The following is an 18,543-nucleotide window of genomic DNA, read 5'->3' on the forward strand; positions in this document are numbered from 1 at the left end:
TTCATTCTGCATTTTCTGCTTCTGTGTGATTTTTTCACTTCACAACTTTGACTCTCACAAGAAGCTGTTAACCATCACGGCTCATCAGCTCTCAGCATCACAATACACACATCTGACCTGAAAATTTAAAGCTGAGAGTGATGTGGAACATTCAGTGTGGTTTCTGCTCGCTGTACCTTCCTGTTTACGTGAGCGCACGACTTTACACTGCGCAGCCAATAAACCAAAAAACGACAACCTGCACAGCACACTGCGTATTCATACCACTGAGAGACGAAAGAGCAGAATCAGATCATGGACAAAGAATCAAATAATTACATTTAGGCTTAGTTACACATTTTATTAGGATTTTATATAAAAAAAAAAAAAATAATAAAAAAAAAAACCTATATATATATATATATATATATATATATATATATATATATATATATATATATATATATATATATATATATACTGTAAATATATGCAGATGTTTATTAATATATTTTTTTTATTAAAATAAAAACATTTGACCTCAAAAAAAAAAAAAAAAAAAAAAAACTTTACAATGAATGAGTGTGTTTTTATATGTGTTGCACCAAAGCATAAATAAATAAATAAATTGATTAATTAATTAGGAAATTAATATATATATATATATATATTTGTAATAAGAATACAGTGCAACAATAATAATAATAATAATAATAATAATAATAATAATATTAATAACAATAAGTATAATAATATTTTTTAATATATAATATAGTAATATCTAAAATATATATTTTTTATATTTTTATGTACATATATGTGTGTGTGGAAAACATGCATCCCCTGTGTGTAATCTGTTTTCTGCTCATTCTAAATAATTATTAATATATAAAAAAATATATAAATTAGTAAAAGACGAAAAAAAAATGAACAAAGAATAATATGTTGTCCCTTTTAATGACTTATAACCATTGATGTGTGTAACTGAGTCTGTGAATAACTCTGAGTGTGTATGTGACATCGTATCTGACGGCTCACTCAGTACATGAGCGCACTGTTGTGTGTTTAGAGAAGATTAGAGTCCAGAGTGAAATCTCATTTCTAATATTCTTCTACATTCTACATGCAGTCTGGAGATGTTCAGAATTTTTTATCGTGGCTGAGAAAAAAAAAAAAAAAACTGATGTGGCCTGAGACAAACAAAAATAGCCACACATCCTGTGGAAAGTTTTGAAAGGTGAGAAACTGATGGTGCTACTGAGAAAAGTGACTCGGGCAGACAGAGCGGCCTGCAGAGATGAAACACTCCGAGCTGCAGTGTGTGAAGGAGCGAAGAGACAAACAGAGCTACAAAATTACTTGTTCAAACCAACATGTTTCAATTCACACTCCAAATATAAAGAATAAATTATATATATGTGTGTGTGTGTGTGTGTGTGTGTGTGTGTGTGTGTGTGTGTGTGTGTGTGTGTGTGTGTGTGTGTGTGTGATTTGTTCCACACAAATTTTGCCTTTTTGCACATTTTACAATAATAAACATAATAAAATAATAACAATTTTAAAACAAATGATTGAATTTGAAATGAATTGAATTAAATGAATTATTTATTTCATATTATTATAATTTATATTTTAGGTACGTCGTGTGTCCTTGACTTGGTACTTGACCTTGGACTGTATACTACAAGCTAGAAAATGTTTTAACCACATTATGATCATTTAATAGATTCATTTTGTTCTTTGTGGGGGAGAGAGAGAGAGAGAGAGAGAGAGAGAGAGAGAGAGAGAGAGAGAGAGAGAAGAGAGAGAGAGAGAGAGAGAGAGAGAGAGAGAGAGAGAGACAGAGAGAGAGAGAGAGAGAGACAGAGAGACAGAGAGAGAGAGAGAGAGAGAGAGAGAGAGAGAGAGAGAGAGAGAGAGAGAGAGAGAGAGATAGAAAAAGTGATTGGTTAGTGTCACACAGTGCTGGAGGAGGAGCCACATCAAGGCCTGAAGAAAACTCCACCCATATCCACAAACACTTCTTGTTGTATATAAAAAACTCTGACTATTCGAGATATCATAATTTCCTTTCTTTTCAGTGTATTTTGTTCTTGTGCTTCAGTGTGGTCTGAGAATGTTGGAGTTCACAGTAATTAATGAAGATTAAAAGAAAAGAAAATGAAAGAGAAACTAAAGGGTAATAAAAAAAAGGCAGATTGTAAAAAACATTTAGACTCTAAAGAAAAGGTGTGAATGAGATGTTTTGATTTGAATCTGTAGCGTTATGACTCAGTCCTGCCTCGCCTTTCAACACACAGATCATTATCTATGTGTTTCTATTATGAAAAGTGACACCAGTGCCAGCGTTGATGTAATATCTGTCTTTTAATCTCAGAGATTACAAATCCACTATCACTCCAGGAGCCACCATGAAGCATGAACCATGCATTCACAATCACAATCCCAAATCTAATCCACTCACGTACCTGCCTAATAAACTTCAGCTTCCTGTTAACCCTCATTTACTCCTACTGTAGATTGCTTTACTTTTCTCCTGTAAGATTGAATAATCTTTTGGAGTGATAGTTTTATTTCTTTTATATACATATATGACATGTGACATGCCCGTATCCAGCATCTTGGTGCAAATGTGACTTTGAACTCACAACCTTAGAGTCAGAAGTCCAATGTATTAACTACAGATCTGGATCAAAAGAAATTCCGGGTTTGAGAATTTCTCAGTCTAGTAAAAAAAAAATCTAGTTAATATATTGTACATGGGGATTAATGAGAATGTTGATACACAAGTTATCACTGGAATATTTAAACTGTTGGTGCAGGAGAGATGATGGTCAGAAGGAAGCATGAATGAGATGGGAGAAGAAGTTAGTAGGCCTCAATGTCATATAGTATGTAAACACGTATTTCAAGGTCATATAGTATGTGAACACTTATTTCAAGGTCATACAGTATGTGAACATGTATGAATAGCATGTAGTAATATCAGCTACTGGAAAAGGTCTGAAGATGAATTATTAACCAAATTAAAATGATATATATTGATTTAAAGCAATACCAAGAGTCCTTGAGGTGTAAAACCCTGATTATTAATTAGAAAAGTAAGATGTTTAAACTGGAACTGGTTGTTATTGTGGGTTTTTTTGGTTTCTCAGTACAGGAACTTATAATATGTCACCTAATGTAACATGTTAATAAAGATTTTATCACTATGAGACCAGGTTTTTTTTAGTTCCAACAAGTGTAAAACAGCAACTACACCAACACAGAGAGACACATGAACTCACACCCACACAGAAAGAGCCACAACCCCCCCCCCTTTCACACACAGACATAGCTGATGTGTGTGAGAGGTGTTAGTCAACCAAAAGCTGCTAGTACAAAAAGGTTCATCCCTATGATTATGATTATTAATAATAATAATAATAATAATAATAATAATAATAATAATAATAATAATAATAATAATAATAATAATAATAATACAGTGATCCCCGGCAAAACTGTGTTTGTATTAAAAAATAAATAAATAAAATTATTGTCATTTAAATAACATGCTTTCAGGCATGATGGTGGTTGTACTTTGGTTTGTATTAACTAACAAAATGGCATATGGATATATTATAATATTGGTAATTACAAAAATATAATCAAATAAGTTAGATTAAATTACATTAAATAAAATGATATTAAATGGAATCAAACAATAAATTAATTACATTTGTGCATAAGAAAAAAAATTTTTTTACAGAGCTGCCAAGAACAGCAGTAAGGGCCACCGTTAGTTTGCTTAATGCGTGATGCAGAGTTTCACATCACAACTTTGGCACAAGGTGAGCTGTGGTCAGTTTGACTATTTGACAGTGTAGCAAGAGGAAACACGCTGTGTACACACATGGAGATGATTACGCTGATGTGGATTGCAGCACTGCTCTTTAATAATACTGGTAATTATTCATGTTTTATGGTATAGAATAAAACTGTGGTACATTTGTCCAAGTGTCACACTTTAATTCTTTATTTTAGATGCACAGATGAAAGACATCAGCCAGCCGAACCCAATGATCTCAGCTGATGTTGGTGATAATGTGACTCTGCACTGCTATAGACTGCAAGCGGATAAATCCGGATCCATCGTTTGGTACAAGCAAAACGCCGGAGAAAAACCTCGTGTAATGGTTACAGTTCAACACGATATCAATTACGAAGACGAGTTCAAACCACCTAAATTCAGCATCGAAGAAGATCAAAGGAATGGACATTTAAAAATTGCGAACGTGGAAACATCTGATGAAGCCATGTATTACTGTGGATATATAAAAAATTTAACACGGTTTGGAAATGGAACGTATTTATCAGTCAGAGGTGAGAAATATAATTGTACACAATTTTACTTAATGTTTAATAATCATTAGTATATTTATTTATTTATTTTTGCTTTTTTTTATTAAACACTGAATCATGTTATTCATTTTGAAGTATTGTCCATTTACATATACAACCCTAATTCCAAAAATGGTAAAACACTGTACACAATGTAAATGACAACATAATGCAATGACATGCTAATCTCATAAACCTATATTTTACTTACAATAAAATAAAAATAGAAAACATGAAATTTTTTAATTAAGGAAATTTACTATTCTAAGTATAGAAATAAGGTCATTTTTTTTATTTGATGGCTGCAATGAATTAAAAAAAAAGTCAGGGCAACAAAAGTCTGAAGAAATAGGTACTATTAAAATTTAGTGAATCATTTAGCAACTAATGAGGGTTAATTGACAGAAGGTATATATATATATATATATATATATATATATATATATATATATATATATATATATATATATATATATATATATATATATATATATATATATATATATATATATATATACACTGTATATATTGTATCTTTTCAGAATCTCTCAGAAGTAAGGGAAAGAGTTAAATATCTAATTTACAGTACATGATATCATGAAGGGTCCCCTGGTGGTCTAGTGGTTAAGATGCAGCGCTCCCACCGCTGCGACCCGGGTTCGATTCCCGGTCAGGGAACCATCCCCAGCCACTCTTAGTGCCGGTCCCAAGCCCGGATAAATTGGGGAGGGTTGCGTTAGGAAGGGCATCCAGCATAAAAAAACATGTGCCAAATCAAACGTGCGGAGGATCCGCTGTGGCGACCCCTAACGGGAGAAGCTGAAAAGAAAAAACAGTACATGATATCATCAAAAGTTCAAAAGAATCTGGAAAAATCACTGTGAACAAGAGACAAAGGCAAAAATAATTGTAAAATATTGTTTGTGAACACAGTTTTCCATGTCATCCACAAATGCAGGTTAAATCCCTATCATGCAAAGAAGAAGGCATGCATAAACATGATCCAGAAAGCCGCCATCCTCTCTGGGCCCATTTAAAATGTACTGAGGCAAAGTGAAAAACTGTTCTGTGGGCAGAAAAATCGAAATTTATTTTTTTTTGGAAACCATGGACCCACTAGACTAAAGAGGAGAGGGACCAGCTTGTTATCAGCACTCAGTTCAAAATGCTGAATCTCTGATGTTATGGCAGTGCATAAGTTCCTGTGGAATGGGTATCTGGATTGATGGAAAGGCTCCTTTAGTTCTAAATAGTATATACAGGTTTTAGAGCATCAAATGCTTCCATCCAGAAAGCGTCTTTTTTCAGGGAGGGCCTTGCATATTTAAGCAAAACAATGCTAACCATTAATTATCACATTGTCTATTTTCCTCTGAGCAGGTGATGAAGATGTAAAAGTGTCACTGTTCCAGAGCAGTGTGTCAGACTCGGTTCCTGCAGGAGCATCAGTGACTCTGCAGTGTTCGGTTCTCTCTGAGAGCAGAGCAGCAGAACTCCAAGTGCTCTGGTTCAGAGCTGCTCCATCACAATCCCATCCTCAAATCATTTACACTCATCACAACAGCAGCCTTCAGTGTGAATCTTCTACACACACCTGTGTGTACAACTTGTCCAAGAACATCTTCAGCCTCAATGATACTGGAACTTACTACTGCGCTGTGGCCCTGTGTGGGAAGATCATTTTCGGGAATGGAACACGAGTACAACTGAGTAACAGCTACAGTGAGAATACATTCACTTGTTTATTTTTAGAGTAAGATTTATTGTATATTTTCTGTTTGAATGAATTTTTTATCCTACAGAAAGATCTGTGAATCCAGCAGTGATGTTCCTCCCTGTAGCTTTGGGAGTCTGCGTAGTTGTGATCTTTGTTCATGTTGTATGTTGTCACGGGAGAAAGTGTAACTACTGCAATGGTGAGTCTTCAGAATGTTTGTGTATCCTTTAATATAAACAATAAATGCGTGTGTGATGACACTAAACATTGCAAAACTTTTATAAAAGTTAATTTATTAGTTACCAAAAATAAGTCATTTCAGAAATAAGACATTTCTCCCTTTGTATATCTTAAGTTCTAACATTTAAAAAGTTAGTCACAGCTGAAAATGTCAACATTCCCATTCCATTTAAATACAAAAGTGCTAAAAAAGTTTCATCGATTTAATCTGTATGCAATTTAACATCGATTGAATATAAATATCAATAAAAACATAATAAACATGAGCATGAAAATCTTCCAATGATGCCTTATTCAACAATTATTCAAAATTATACATAAAAACTGGATCTGCAATACCCCCCCTCCCCAAAAAAAAAAAAAAAAAACCAAACAAATATATATATATATATATATATATATATATATATATATATATATATATATATATATATATATATATATATTATTAATTACTTACTTTTTTCTGTTTTACAGCGAAATCTCCCGATACTGTAACAAAGACAACAACAAATCAGGTCAGCAGTGTTGACTATTGTAAAATTATGTCAAAAATTATGTTACTGTAAAAACCAATCAAACTGAAGTAAGGCTAAGTGTTAATTTATGTGCTAATATTCCCATTATTCACATTCACCCTTTGAAATCAATCTTTTGTATCTGTTTCTACAGAGCTGTGATGCAGGAGAGCTGATTTTTGCTGCTTCACACCTCAAAAAAAGAAGAGGAAAGCAAGAACAAGCTCATGATAATGTGTATAGTGAAGTGATTTACTCTACTGTTTCCTAGATCATAGATGCCACTGATTTTTGTAATGTTAATTACGCTTAAGTTTATAGTTTTTTGCCTGGTAGAAATGAACAGGTGATGAATGACTAAATAAAAACTTGCAATAATTGTGGTCCCAATTACTTATACACATTGTCTAAAGTAAAGATGCAGCTCAGTCTAATTAATATAGTCATGAAATATAATCTATTGATTCGTGTTCATCGATGGAGTCAGTCGTACTGAGTGACACGAAAAAAGAGGGAAATTAGTGTCCATGAACTTCTTCTTCTTCTTCTTCTTCTTCTTTCGGCTGCTCCCATTAGGGGTCGCCACAGCGGATCATCCGTCTCCATACCACCCTGTCCTCTATATCTGCCTCTTTTACACCAACTACCTGCATGTCTTCCCTCACCACATCCATGAACCTCCTCCTTGGCCTTCCTCTTTTCCTCCTACCTGGTGGCTCCATCTTCAGCATTTTTCTACCAATATAATTCATGTCCCTTCTCTGCACATGTCCAAACCATCTCAATCTCGCCTCCCTCACCTTGTCACCAAAACATCCTACATGTGCTGTCCCACTAATAAACTCATTTCTAATCTTGTCCATCCTCGTCACTCCCAACGAAAACCTCAACATCTTCAGCTCTGCTACCTTCAGCTAAACCTCCTGTCTTTTACTCAATGCCACCGTCTCTAATCCATACAACATCTCAGGTCTCACCACAGTCCTATAAATTTTCCCTTTCATTCTTGCAGATACCCTACTATCACAAATCACTCCTGTCACTCTTCTCCACTCACTCCACCCTGCCTGCACTCTTTTCTTTACTTCTCTAACACACTCTCCATTACTTAATTTGTGTCCATGAACACTAATCAATAAATGAAAGTATGTGACTATAACATGAAATAAAGTAAAACCATGTTGAAATATGCTTTATACTTGTCACATGTACTTTACAGCCCAGTGAAATACTTTTTTAGCATTTCCCAGCAATGTTAGGAAGCTGGAGTCAAAGTGTAGAGTCAAATTCATGTTCAGGTTTATTTCTATATTGCTTTTCATTGTGGCAAAGTATCTTCACAGAATGTAATAATTATCAGCTCAGTGGTTGAGGCGCTGGGTTACTGATCAGATGGTTGGGGTTTTAACCCCAGGTGAGCTAGGGGGCGCTGTATCATGGCAGACCCTGCACACGTTGGAATATGCGAAGAAAATAATTTTCCTGTGCTGTAATTTATATGTGACAAATAAATATTCTTCTATGAGCAAGCCTGGGGCAACTGTGGCAGGGAAAAACTTGAGGAAGAAAGCTTGAGAAGAACCAGACTCAAAAGGAAACCCATCCTCATTTGATTGATATCACTGAGGCTGGGGTCAAGGCATCAAGAGCCACCACACACATACGTGTCAAGGAATTTGGCTACAGTTGACGTATTCTTCTTGTTAAGCCGCTCCTGAACCACAGACAATGTCAGAGGCATCTTACCTGGGCTAAAGAGAACAACTGGACTGTTGCCCAGTGGTGTAAAGTCCTCTTTTCAGACAAGCAAGTTTTGCATTTCATTTGGATACCAAGCTCCTAGAGTCTGGAGGAAGGGTGGAGAAGCTCATAGCCCAAGTTGCTTGAAGTCCAGTGTTAAGTTTTCACAGTCTGTGGTGATTTGGGGTGCAGTGTCATCTGCTGGTGTTGGTCCACTGTGTTTTTTTGAAAACCAAAGTCACTGCACTCGTTTACCAAGACGTTTTAGATCGTGCTTTCTTGTGCTGACCAGCTTTGGGGAGATGCCGATTTCATTTTCCAGTAATATTTGGCACCTGCCCACACTGCCTAAAGCACCAAAAGTTGGTTAAATGACCATGGTGATGGTGTGCTTGACTGGCCAGCAAACTCACTGGACCTGAACCCCGTAGAGAATCTCTGGTGTATTGTCAAGAAGAAAATGAGAAACCAGACCAAAAAATGCAGATGAGCTGAAGGCCACTGTCAAAGAAACCTGGGCTTCCATAACACCTCAGATCACCTCCATGCCAAATTGAGCCAGTAGTTAAAGCAAAAGGAGTCCCTACCAAGTATTGAGAACATATACAGTAAATGAACATAAATAAACATTTCCAGAAGACCAACAATTTAAAAAAAATGTGTTTTTGATTGGTCTTATGAAGTATTACAATTTTTTTGAGATAGTGAATTGGTGGGTTTTTGGTGGAAAAAATGTATATGAGTCTTTAAAGCCACAAACCACTCTGTCATTGCACAGGGGTGGTAGCATCCTGTTGTGGGTTTTTTCCTGGAAAATGACACATGAACACTCGATGAACAGGGCAATCGTAGAGAATACATTCTAAGTATACAATTAGTTTTAAAATGTTTGTCCATATAAAATACAATTAATATATAAAGAGAAATATCTGACGGTAGCTAAATATCAAGCTTTGGTTGTCATATGAATGATGTTTCCCTCAGTATCCTGTATCCTGTACATTACATTCATCTTAAATTCATATTAAAAACAATGTTCTAACTACACTTTATTGCTGAAACAAAGGTTTGTTTAGGTATTTCTATTTAATTTATCCTCATTCAGTGTGGTTTAACAGTTCACCACACCTACCAAGCACGTCGTTACCACTGACCTTTGCTGAATAAACTGAGTTACCAAAATAGCAGCCTGTAAATGGAAAGGAAATTCAGATTACATAAAAAACCTGTGATGTGTAGCAGCCAATTAGATGAAAGTCTCTGGTACAATATACTTAGTGGTTTTTCCATTTGGCTGCTTTTACAGAATGTTCAACCTGAGCCGCATTTCATCTCTGAAGATGTCTGCATTCTGGATATTTGTCTCATCTCTTTGTTTAATATGTAAGTTTTTGAAAAATATCATTATTACCGATATAACCGGTGATAAACTCTTCTTATCCCAAGAAGTCAAATACTTCTTAGTCCTAATTGCTTCTTGTATTTCCAAATACTTAAAAAAAATTTGTATTGTAATTTATATTATTAAATGTTACTTTTTATTCTTTTTCAGATCCAGTCCAATCTACTGATTTTTCCAGACTATCATTTATCTCAGTGAAGTCCGGAGACAGCATTTCTCTCAATTGCCCAGTTATCAAGTCTAACAGTATCGACCGTGTGGTTTGGTACAAACATGTACATGGAGGGATGCCTAAGAAAATTGGTGAAAGTACCACATATAAGAAAATCCTGCTTTCACCAGAGTCAGCGACGGCTGGAATTACAATTGTGATGACTGATAACGCTATTTCTTTGACAATTCCACAAATAAAAAGCAACGATGGAGGACTTTATTACTGCGGGATATTAAGTTGGGAAACTTTTGCACTGTCGAATGGAACTTTCCTGACTGTAACAGGTAATTACCAAAATCAAATCTTTAGAAAAACAATGCAGGAATTTTTTTCAACCATTTCTATGAAATTTAAATTGAAAACAGGTGTGAAAGCAAATTTTTTACAGTGTTCTACAAAGCATTTCTTCACCATATACAATTAAGTCTTTAACCCAAAAACCAAATGCAATATGGAAATCATTCATAACAAAGATATTGTATTATATTGCCTGTGGTAAAAATTTCTTTACATTTTCCAAAGATTCCTAAATCTTTATGAAGAGCCCTAAATTATAATGAAATATTTACTAAATATTTATTGTATTTCTAGTAGATTTTATAATCATTAAGATTATAAAATGTCTTTTGCAAAGGCACGAAGACGAAGTGACAATACCATCTACCCCTGTGAAGTCCAAAGTCCAAAATGGCAAAAGTTTAAGCTTTGTATATTTATTTATTTTAGTGTGATCTCAATATTTATTATATTGATAGGGTCAGATCAGATGCACATTTATTTTGTATTGTAGAAGTTATATTATAAATGCAGAATTCCTAAAATACATTTTAATTATATAGTTTAATCCAAATGTAATTGTAAACTTTGGAATCTGGTGAGACTAAAAAAAAAAATTATATATATATAAATATATACCCCTTTATACCGCTTTATTTATTTATGGGTGTAACAGTACACAAAATTTTCGGTTTAATTTCTTCCCTAACATTTAATATATATAAAAACCCGATTCCAAAATAGTTGGGACACTGTACAAATTGTGAATAAAAACAGAATGCAATGAAGTAGAAGTTACAAATTTCAATATTTTATTTAGAATACAACATAGATGACAAATGTTTAAGCTGAGAAAATAATTTTAAGGGAAAAATAAGTTGATTTTAAATTTCATGGCATCAACAGACCTCAAAAAAAGTTGGGACAAGGCCATGTTTACCACTGTGTGGCTTCTTTTTATAACAGTCTGCAAACGTCTGGGGACTGAGGAGACAAGTTGCTCAAGTTTAGGAATAGGAATGTTGTCCCATTCTTGTCTAATACAGGCTTCTAGTTGCTCAACTGTCTCAGGTCTTCTTTGTCGCATCTTACTCTTTATGATGCGCTAAATGTTTTCTATGGGTGAAAGATCTGGACTGCAGGCTGGCCATTTCAGGACCCGGATCCTTCTTCTACTCAGCATGATGTTGTAATTGATGCAGTATGTGGTCTGGCATTGTCATGTTGGAAAATGCAGGGTCTTCCCTAAAAGAGACGATGTCTGGATGGGAGCATATGTTGTTCTAGAACTTGGATATACCTTTCAGCATTGATGGTGCCTTTCCAGATGTGTACGCTGCCTATGCCACACGCACTCATGCAACCCCATACCATCAGAGATGCAGGTTTCTGAACTGAGCGCTGATAACAACTTGGGTTGTCCTGATCCTCTTTAGTCCGGATGACATGGCGTCCCAGTTTTCCAAAAAGAACTTCAAATTTTGATTCGTCTGTCCACAGAACAGTTTTCCACTTTGCCACAGTCCATTTTAAATGAGCCTTGGCCCAGAGAAAACGTCTGCGCTCCTGGATCATGTTTGGATATGGCTTAATTTTTGAGTTTTAGCCGGCAGTGGCGAATGGCACGGTGGATTGTGTTCAACGACAATGTTTTCTGGAAGTATTTCTGAGCCTATGTTGTGATTTCCATTACAGTAGCATTCCTGTATGTGATGCAGTGCCGTTTAATGGCCCTAAGATCACGGGCATACAGTATGGTTTTCCGGCCTTGACCCTTACGCACAGAGATTGTTCCAGATTGTCTGAATCTTTGGATGATATTATGCACTGTAGATGATGATAACTAAACTCTTTGCAATTTTTTCTCTGAGAAACTCCTTTCTGAAATTGCTCCGCTATTTTTCGCCGCAGCATTGGGGGAATTTGTGATCCTCTGCCCATCTTGACTTCTGAGAGACACTGCCACTCTGAGAGGCTCTTTTTATACCCAATCATGTTGGTTAACCTAATAAGTTAACCAAATTGGTCCTCCAGCTGTTCCTTATATGTACATTTTACTTTTCCGGCCTCATATTGCTAACTGTCTCAACTTTTTTGGAATGTGTAGCTCTCATGAAACCCAAAATGAGCCAATATTTGGCAAGACATTTCAAAATGTCTCCCCTAAGAACAGAAACATCTCTAATTAAAGAGTAGTGTGTATTTTAATGTGTTGTATTTTGCTTTCTTCTGAGATAAACATTATACTGTATTTGGTCATACTAAACATTCAGGACATAACAGTGGCATGTGTTACAGATTTGAGGTCCGAGGTTGAATCAAATTACTCTCAAGTGTTGAGGTTTTGCATGTTTCTCAACACATCCCTGTGGCTGTGCTGATCTCTTTTGGGTACCACAGTTTCCTACCACTTTACCAAAGTACACAGTAATCAAGATTGTCTGAGACAGAAATTATTCTAGTTTCTTTTGAGCAGGTGATGAAGATGTAAAAGTGTCAGTGTTCCAGAGCAGTGTATCAGACTCGGTTCCTGCAGGAGCATCAGTGACTCTGCAGTGTTCGGTTCTCTCTGAGAGCAGAACAGCAGAACTCCAAGTGCTCTGGTTCAGAGCTGCTCCATCACAATCCCATCCTCAAATCATTTACACTCATCACAACAGCAGCCTTCAGTGTGAATCTTCTACACACACCTGTGTGTACAACTTGTCCAAGAACATCTTCAGCCTCAATGATACTGGTACTTACTACTGCGCTGTGGCCCTGTGTGGGAAGATCATTTTCGGGAACGGGACACGAGTACAACTGGAGAACGATCCAGAATTTGGTTAGTGTTTGGTTAACAAATCGAAATTGAATCTCTTCAAAATAGTTTTATTTTTTACTTAGAATATGTTATTCTATACAAAACAATACAGAAATTGTCCAAAGTAAAACTTGATTGTTTTCTTGGTAATATCACACATTCATTTTTCCCCAAAGCATTTTCTAAGTCTCTTGTGATATCATTGGGGATGTCGCTGGTAATGTGCTGGATTCTGATCTCTGTTCAAGCTGTTTTACTCTATAAAAAGAAAAACTGTCAACAGTTTAGAGGTAAGTGTTTAATACTAAGTGTGTAAGATTATACATTCATTTAATACACATAAAAATGTGTTTATTTTTTATTATTTTCCATTCAGATTCAATTACACTGATTTCGTTTTACTAGCACAATTACTGGGAAATGGCCCTTCATCATCATCATCATCATCATCATCACTTTTACATGATCTCTTATTTTTTCAGAGCGAATGCAGCACGGAAGTGCCAGAAACACAGAGAAGACAAACATTCAGGTACTTGTTCAGTTGGTATAAGAAATGATTCAGGATGATGATGATGATGATGATGATGATGATGATGATAATGATGATGATGATGATTTCTCTTTTGCTTGATCCGTGTACTGTATGTTGTGTTAATTCTTTTCTAAAATAAATAAAAAATAATTAATTCTGTTGAAAACATTTTTGCTCAAAGTGTAAAATATTAAATAGTTATTTAGTTTCTTGTCATGTTATTTGCTGGCCTCCAGCTAGTCCTGCATCGATCCACTCCAATGCTCTGCCTTGCCTCACCCTACCCTGCCCTGCCTCACCCTGCCCTGTCCTGCCTCACCCTGCCCTGCCCTGCCCTGCCCTAGATTGAGTCTTAAAGTGGATGTTAGATTGGGTTTTAGACTGGATGTTAGATTGGATGTTGAATTGGGTGTTGGATTAGATGTTAGATTGGGTTTTCGATGATTAAGTTGCAAATCTACAATAAATAAATAAATAAATAAATAAACTAACCCAACATACACGAACCTTGATAAATATGTTGTTATATGTTGTACAATAATTGTTATTAGTTTAATTTATTTGTTATTCTTTTCTTTTTCTTGTTGTTCTTTTTTTATATATAATTTTTAGGACAGTGATTCTGTGGAGCTGAATTATGCTGCATTACACTTCAATGAACGAAAAACTAAAAGAATGAGAAAGAATCGAGACAGTCTCTACTCAGAAGTGAAATCCTTCAGCATTTCTTAAAATATTTGTAATTGTTTTTATCTGATGTTTGTTCATGACTAAAATGTATAGTCGTGGTTTGTGTCTAATCTGTTTTAGATTTAATACAAAACTGAAATGATAAACATGATCTTAAAAAATCTTTTTACAATTATTATATAATGTCAGAATATCTATAAAACCAGAAAACACTTGACTGCACTGATTTGATTTTTAACATTGAGTCTCTCAGCCATCATGCTTTTGTGGGATTCGAGTTTATTGGAGTTTCAATTGAGTCATAGTTAATTAGAGCTTCTATAAGGTTCTAGTTCATTTGGGTGTCAATGGAAATCTAGTTCTCTCTCTATTTCTACTTCATAAGAGGCTCTATGATGTTTTAGTTCATTGGTTCCTTACTTATGCATTTTTTTATTTTTATAAAATTGTAATAATCAGGCTTTTATGTTGGACTCAATTCCTAAAATTATTTTCATAGTTCTTATAAAATATACATTACAAAACTGAGTAGCTTATATAAAAGATAGAAAGCAGACCAGAGAAACTGTGTGTATGTTAACATTTCATACATAAAATAAAATATTTCCTATTTTTCTAATCGAATTATGTCAAAGCCGACTCCCATTACTGTGAATATCTACAATTTACTTTAATGAACAAGAAACTATGCTTTATGATGGTAATTTTTTGAGTGAGTTTTACAAATTAGCAATTTGTGATAGCATTGCTTTAGAAACTCCTAATACAGGAAGTAAACAATGTCATTTATGTACATTTTTGAGAATAAATATGGTTCTTGAACTGCTACAAGATAAACTATAGATTTATTTTAGTATAATAAAATAGTAAGGTAAGCATTAAACAAATAAATAAAAAAAATGAACAGTTGAAATGCTTGTATGTAAAAAGGTTTTAGTGTTTACTGTTCTTTTCACCACTGACGATGTAAGAACGATGTAGGTTGCATGGAAATTCAAAGTGAACATGTGACTTAAAGCAGCCAATCAGATAAAAGTCTCTAGCATAAAATCCTCAGTGGTTTGGCCTAAAAAATCTCAATCACCCCGAGTCAAGTACAGTATAAGGACATTTTAAAGGATGGCTTCTCGCTGGATTCTTATTTTATCTCTCAACATAACATGTAAGTTTGAAGTATTTTATCTAGTTAACCATTTAAACCTCTACAAATGTATTCATTACTTGTTACTTGTATTCATTTATATATTACTTGTCGCAATGGATTTGAATTGAATGTATGTTCTAGTTCTCGCCCATGCTGTGGATTTTACCCAACCATCGTCTGTCTCAGTGAAGTCTGGAGAACTTGTTACTCTAAACTGCACGTTTCAAGTTACATACAGCAAAGATCTTGTGATTTGGTACAAGCAACAGTTTGGAGAGTTGCCTCAAGAAGTGGGAAAAATAATAGCAGACAGGGACATCAAAACTTCACCCAAATTCATCTCAAGGTTCAATTTAGAGAAAATTATGAACGGGATATCTTTGACAATTGTACGGATACAAAAATCGGATGAAGGACTGTATTTCTGTGGAGTATCTACCTGGGGCAAATCCGAATTTTCCAGTGGAACATTTATAGCTGTAAAAGGTAAATCACTGACTGGTTTATTTAATAAAACTTGGTGCTGAAATCTTTGTCCTAGTTCTCTGGAAACTTTGTGCACTTTCACCACATACATTTTGCCCTATATTTCCAACCACAAGACAAACATCAATGTTTCTTAAGTATGAGCAATGGAATATTTCACAAATTCTATATTTGTTATATAACTTGGCATTTCTGGAGCAATTACTTATTCATTCTTTTATTCATAAAAACATTTAAACTATATTTTTTAGCAGGTTTTTCCTGTACCTATATTAAAACTTTATAAAATTGTCTATTTAAAATATTAAACTTTTTTCAATTATCTTTTTATGTTGATCTACCTAATTTCTGCCTTCCTTTACCTACATAGTTTATATTTCTTGTATAATATATTAAATATACTACATAACTTACATGCATAATTAAAGATTATTATATTTTCTTAATTTTTCTATTAATTTATCCTTTATACCATTTTTATTTTTTAACCTCACTGAATTTACCTTATAGTTACTCAACTTATAATTAAGTCTGGCTGCTCACTCTTTCTTTCTATTAAATGTATTAAATACAGAAAATATACCTTTGTGGCTGTGACTATTTCCTTTATTGATTTTGTATTTTTTTTTTTTTTCATCATTACTAAACATTATAGCTTTAAATCGGTCAAACTTGCTACCGAATAAAATCATGCTAAAGATGCACATGACCAGGGGAATGTGCAGCCCCATGTTATAACCAGACTTATACATATACCCAGGATGATATGATTCTGTAATTCTGTAAATCTTCATTATATCAAGAGTGAAAAAGTCAACAAACAACTTTTATCTTTTCAGTAACATAGTAGCATGTGAGATCAATGTTTGGTTTTATCTGTTTAATTCCTTCCATTATATAGTTTACATACAGAACATTTATTTCCACTTTCACCACCTCTTAAACTATTTCAGTTTAATTGTGTAAGCTGTATATCATATAACAGGATCCAGACACAAATATAACTACTATTTTATAGAGCTGTAATAAGATGCATAATAATTTGAATATAAACAAAGACATGTTTTTTTCATTGTCTATATTCCCCTGAGCAGGTGATGAAGATGTAAAAGTCTCAGTGTTCCAGAGCAGTGTGTCAGACTCGGTTCCTGCAGGAGCATCAGTGACTCTGCAGTGTTCGGTTCTCTCTGAGAGCAGAGCAGCAGAACTCCAAGTGCTCTGGTTCAGAGCTGCTCCATCACAATCCCATCCTCAAATCATTTACACTCATCACAACAGCAGCCTTCAGTGTGAATCTTCTACACACACCTGTGTGTACAACTTGTCCAAGAACATCTTCAGCCTCAATGATACTGGAACTTACTACTGCGCTGTGGTCCTGTGTGGGAAGATCATTTTCGGGAACGGGACACGAGTACATATGAATGGAAATACGTTAACTCAGCAACATTCTAGTAAGTGTTTAAATGTAGTGAAAATATTTCTATGGGTTTACAGTGTATACATTTTAATCAAAATGTAATATTATTTATGTATTTACAGAAGGACCTGGTTCTTTAGTGATCTGCCTCGCTGCAGCATTAGCAGCGTGTTTGCTAATAAATGGTGCTCAGATTATTGTGTACTTTAAAAACAAAAACTCCAACCAATGCCTAGGTAAGTTTTTAATAGTTTGTGGATATAGAAATGAAATCCTGCCATTAATCCAATCCTGACATATTTACAAATATTAAGAAATTCAACCAAGCAGATGCAGTTAAATAATATAAAAAAGTGTTGAATAAAAGAATGAAAATTCAGGATTAATTCTTTACTTAATTGCATTAAAGTTCTAGATATGCTAGTGCAAGATACAGTACAAAAAATGAAAATAAAACCTATTATTTTTCTTTAAAGTGAATTCTCAACAAGGGGCTTTAACTGAGAAAACACACAACCAGGTATCTATTCAGTCACTGTGTATACACAAACACTTATAATAATCGCCTTACTCATGATCGACTCTTTATATTCGCAGGCTCGTTATCCCTCGGAGCTGAATTACGCTGCTCTGAATTTCAATGAACGGAAAACTAAAAGTGGAAGGACACGAAAAACGTCACTTGAAAATGCTCTTTATGCTGAAGTGATATACACTCCTGTAACTTAGATGACTTTTTACTGTTATTTTATTGCTTCGTGTTAAAACAAACGTTTGTCTACTTGTCAGAGCTAGCAAACATATTAGTCAGAGCTAGCAAACATATTAGTCAGAGCTAGCAAACATATTAGTCAGAGCTAGCAAACATATTAGTCAGAGCTAGCAAACATATTAGTCAGAGCTAGCAAACATATTAGTCAGAGCTAGTAAACATATTAGTCAGAGCTAGCAAACATATTAGTCAGAGCTAGCAAACATATTAGTCAGAGCTAGCAA

General features: G+C 34.5%; 2 protein-coding genes across 6 annotated transcripts; both read left to right on the plus strand.

The window, feature by feature from the left end:
- Window positions 1-3,807: 3,807 nt before the first annotated feature.
- On the plus strand, window positions 3,808-15,452 carry LOC310736351 (uncharacterized protein). 4 transcript variants are annotated; one of them, XM_083559819.1, is made up of 6 exons: window positions 3,808-3,926; window positions 4,006-4,344; window positions 12,946-13,293; window positions 13,449-13,562; window positions 13,755-13,804; window positions 14,420-15,452. In XM_083559819.1, exons 1-6 carry the CDS (start codon window positions 3,875-3,877, stop codon window positions 14,537-14,539), a joined length of 1,023 nt encoding a protein of 340 aa, XP_083415945.1. In that variant the 5' UTR covers window positions 3,808-3,874; the 3' UTR covers window positions 14,540-15,452. The 4 variants fall into 4 exon arrangements, with proteins under 4 accessions (XP_083415945.1, XP_083415946.1, XP_083415943.1 ...); XM_083559820.1 differs by lacking the exons at window positions 12,946-13,293; window positions 13,449-13,562; window positions 13,755-13,804; window positions 14,420-15,452 and adding exons at window positions 5,743-6,084; window positions 6,165-6,278; window positions 6,797-6,837; window positions 6,992-7,235; XM_083559817.1 differs by lacking the exons at window positions 3,808-3,926; window positions 4,006-4,344 and adding exons at window positions 9,842-9,960; window positions 10,130-10,477 and having other exon boundaries at window positions 12,943-13,293.
- A 19-nt stretch (window positions 15,453-15,471) lies between these two features.
- Window positions 15,472-18,381, plus strand: LOC310736355 (uncharacterized protein). Of its 2 annotated transcripts, none has more exons than XM_083559826.1 (6): window positions 15,472-15,659; window positions 15,783-16,127; window positions 17,222-17,581; window positions 17,670-17,783; window positions 18,024-18,067; window positions 18,145-18,381. In XM_083559826.1, exons 1-6 carry the CDS (start codon window positions 15,617-15,619, stop codon window positions 18,274-18,276), a joined length of 1,038 nt encoding a protein of 345 aa, XP_083415952.1. In that variant the 5' UTR covers window positions 15,472-15,616; the 3' UTR covers window positions 18,277-18,381. The 2 variants fall into 2 exon arrangements, with proteins under 2 accessions (XP_083415952.1, XP_083415953.1); XM_083559827.1 differs by having other exon boundaries at window positions 17,231-17,581.
- The last annotated feature ends 162 nt before the right edge of the window (window positions 18,382-18,543 follow it).

Source organism: Silurus aristotelis (genome assembly GCF_946808225.1).
Source record: "Silurus aristotelis genome assembly, chromosome: 14".
In the NCBI taxonomy this organism is placed as follows: Eukaryota; Metazoa; Chordata; class Actinopteri; order Siluriformes; family Siluridae; genus Silurus; species Silurus aristotelis.

Excerpts from the sequence above, each read along its gene's own strand:
- LOC310736351 (XM_083559817.1), top strand. The coding sequence starts at position 9,885 with ATGTTCAACCTGAGCCGCATTTCATCTCTGAAGATGTCTGCATTCTGG. Across the intron at positions 9,961-10,129 it reads CTCATCTCTTTGTTTAATAT|ATCCAGTCCAATCTACTGAT; the intron begins GTAAGTTTTTGA and ends ATTCTTTTTCAG. Across the intron at positions 13,294-13,448 it reads GGAGAACGATCCAGAATTTG|CATTTTCTAAGTCTCTTGTG; the intron begins GTTAGTGTTTGG and ends TTTTCCCCAAAG.
- LOC310736355 (XM_083559826.1), top strand. The coding sequence starts at position 15,617 with ATGGCTTCTCGCTGGATTCTTATTTTATCTCTCAACATAACAT. Across the intron at positions 16,128-17,221 it reads AACATTTATAGCTGTAAAAG|GTGATGAAGATGTAAAAGTC; the intron begins GTAAATCACTGA and ends TCCCCTGAGCAG. Across the intron at positions 18,068-18,144 it reads CTGAGAAAACACACAACCAG|GCTCGTTATCCCTCGGAGCT; the intron begins GTATCTATTCAG and ends TTATATTCGCAG.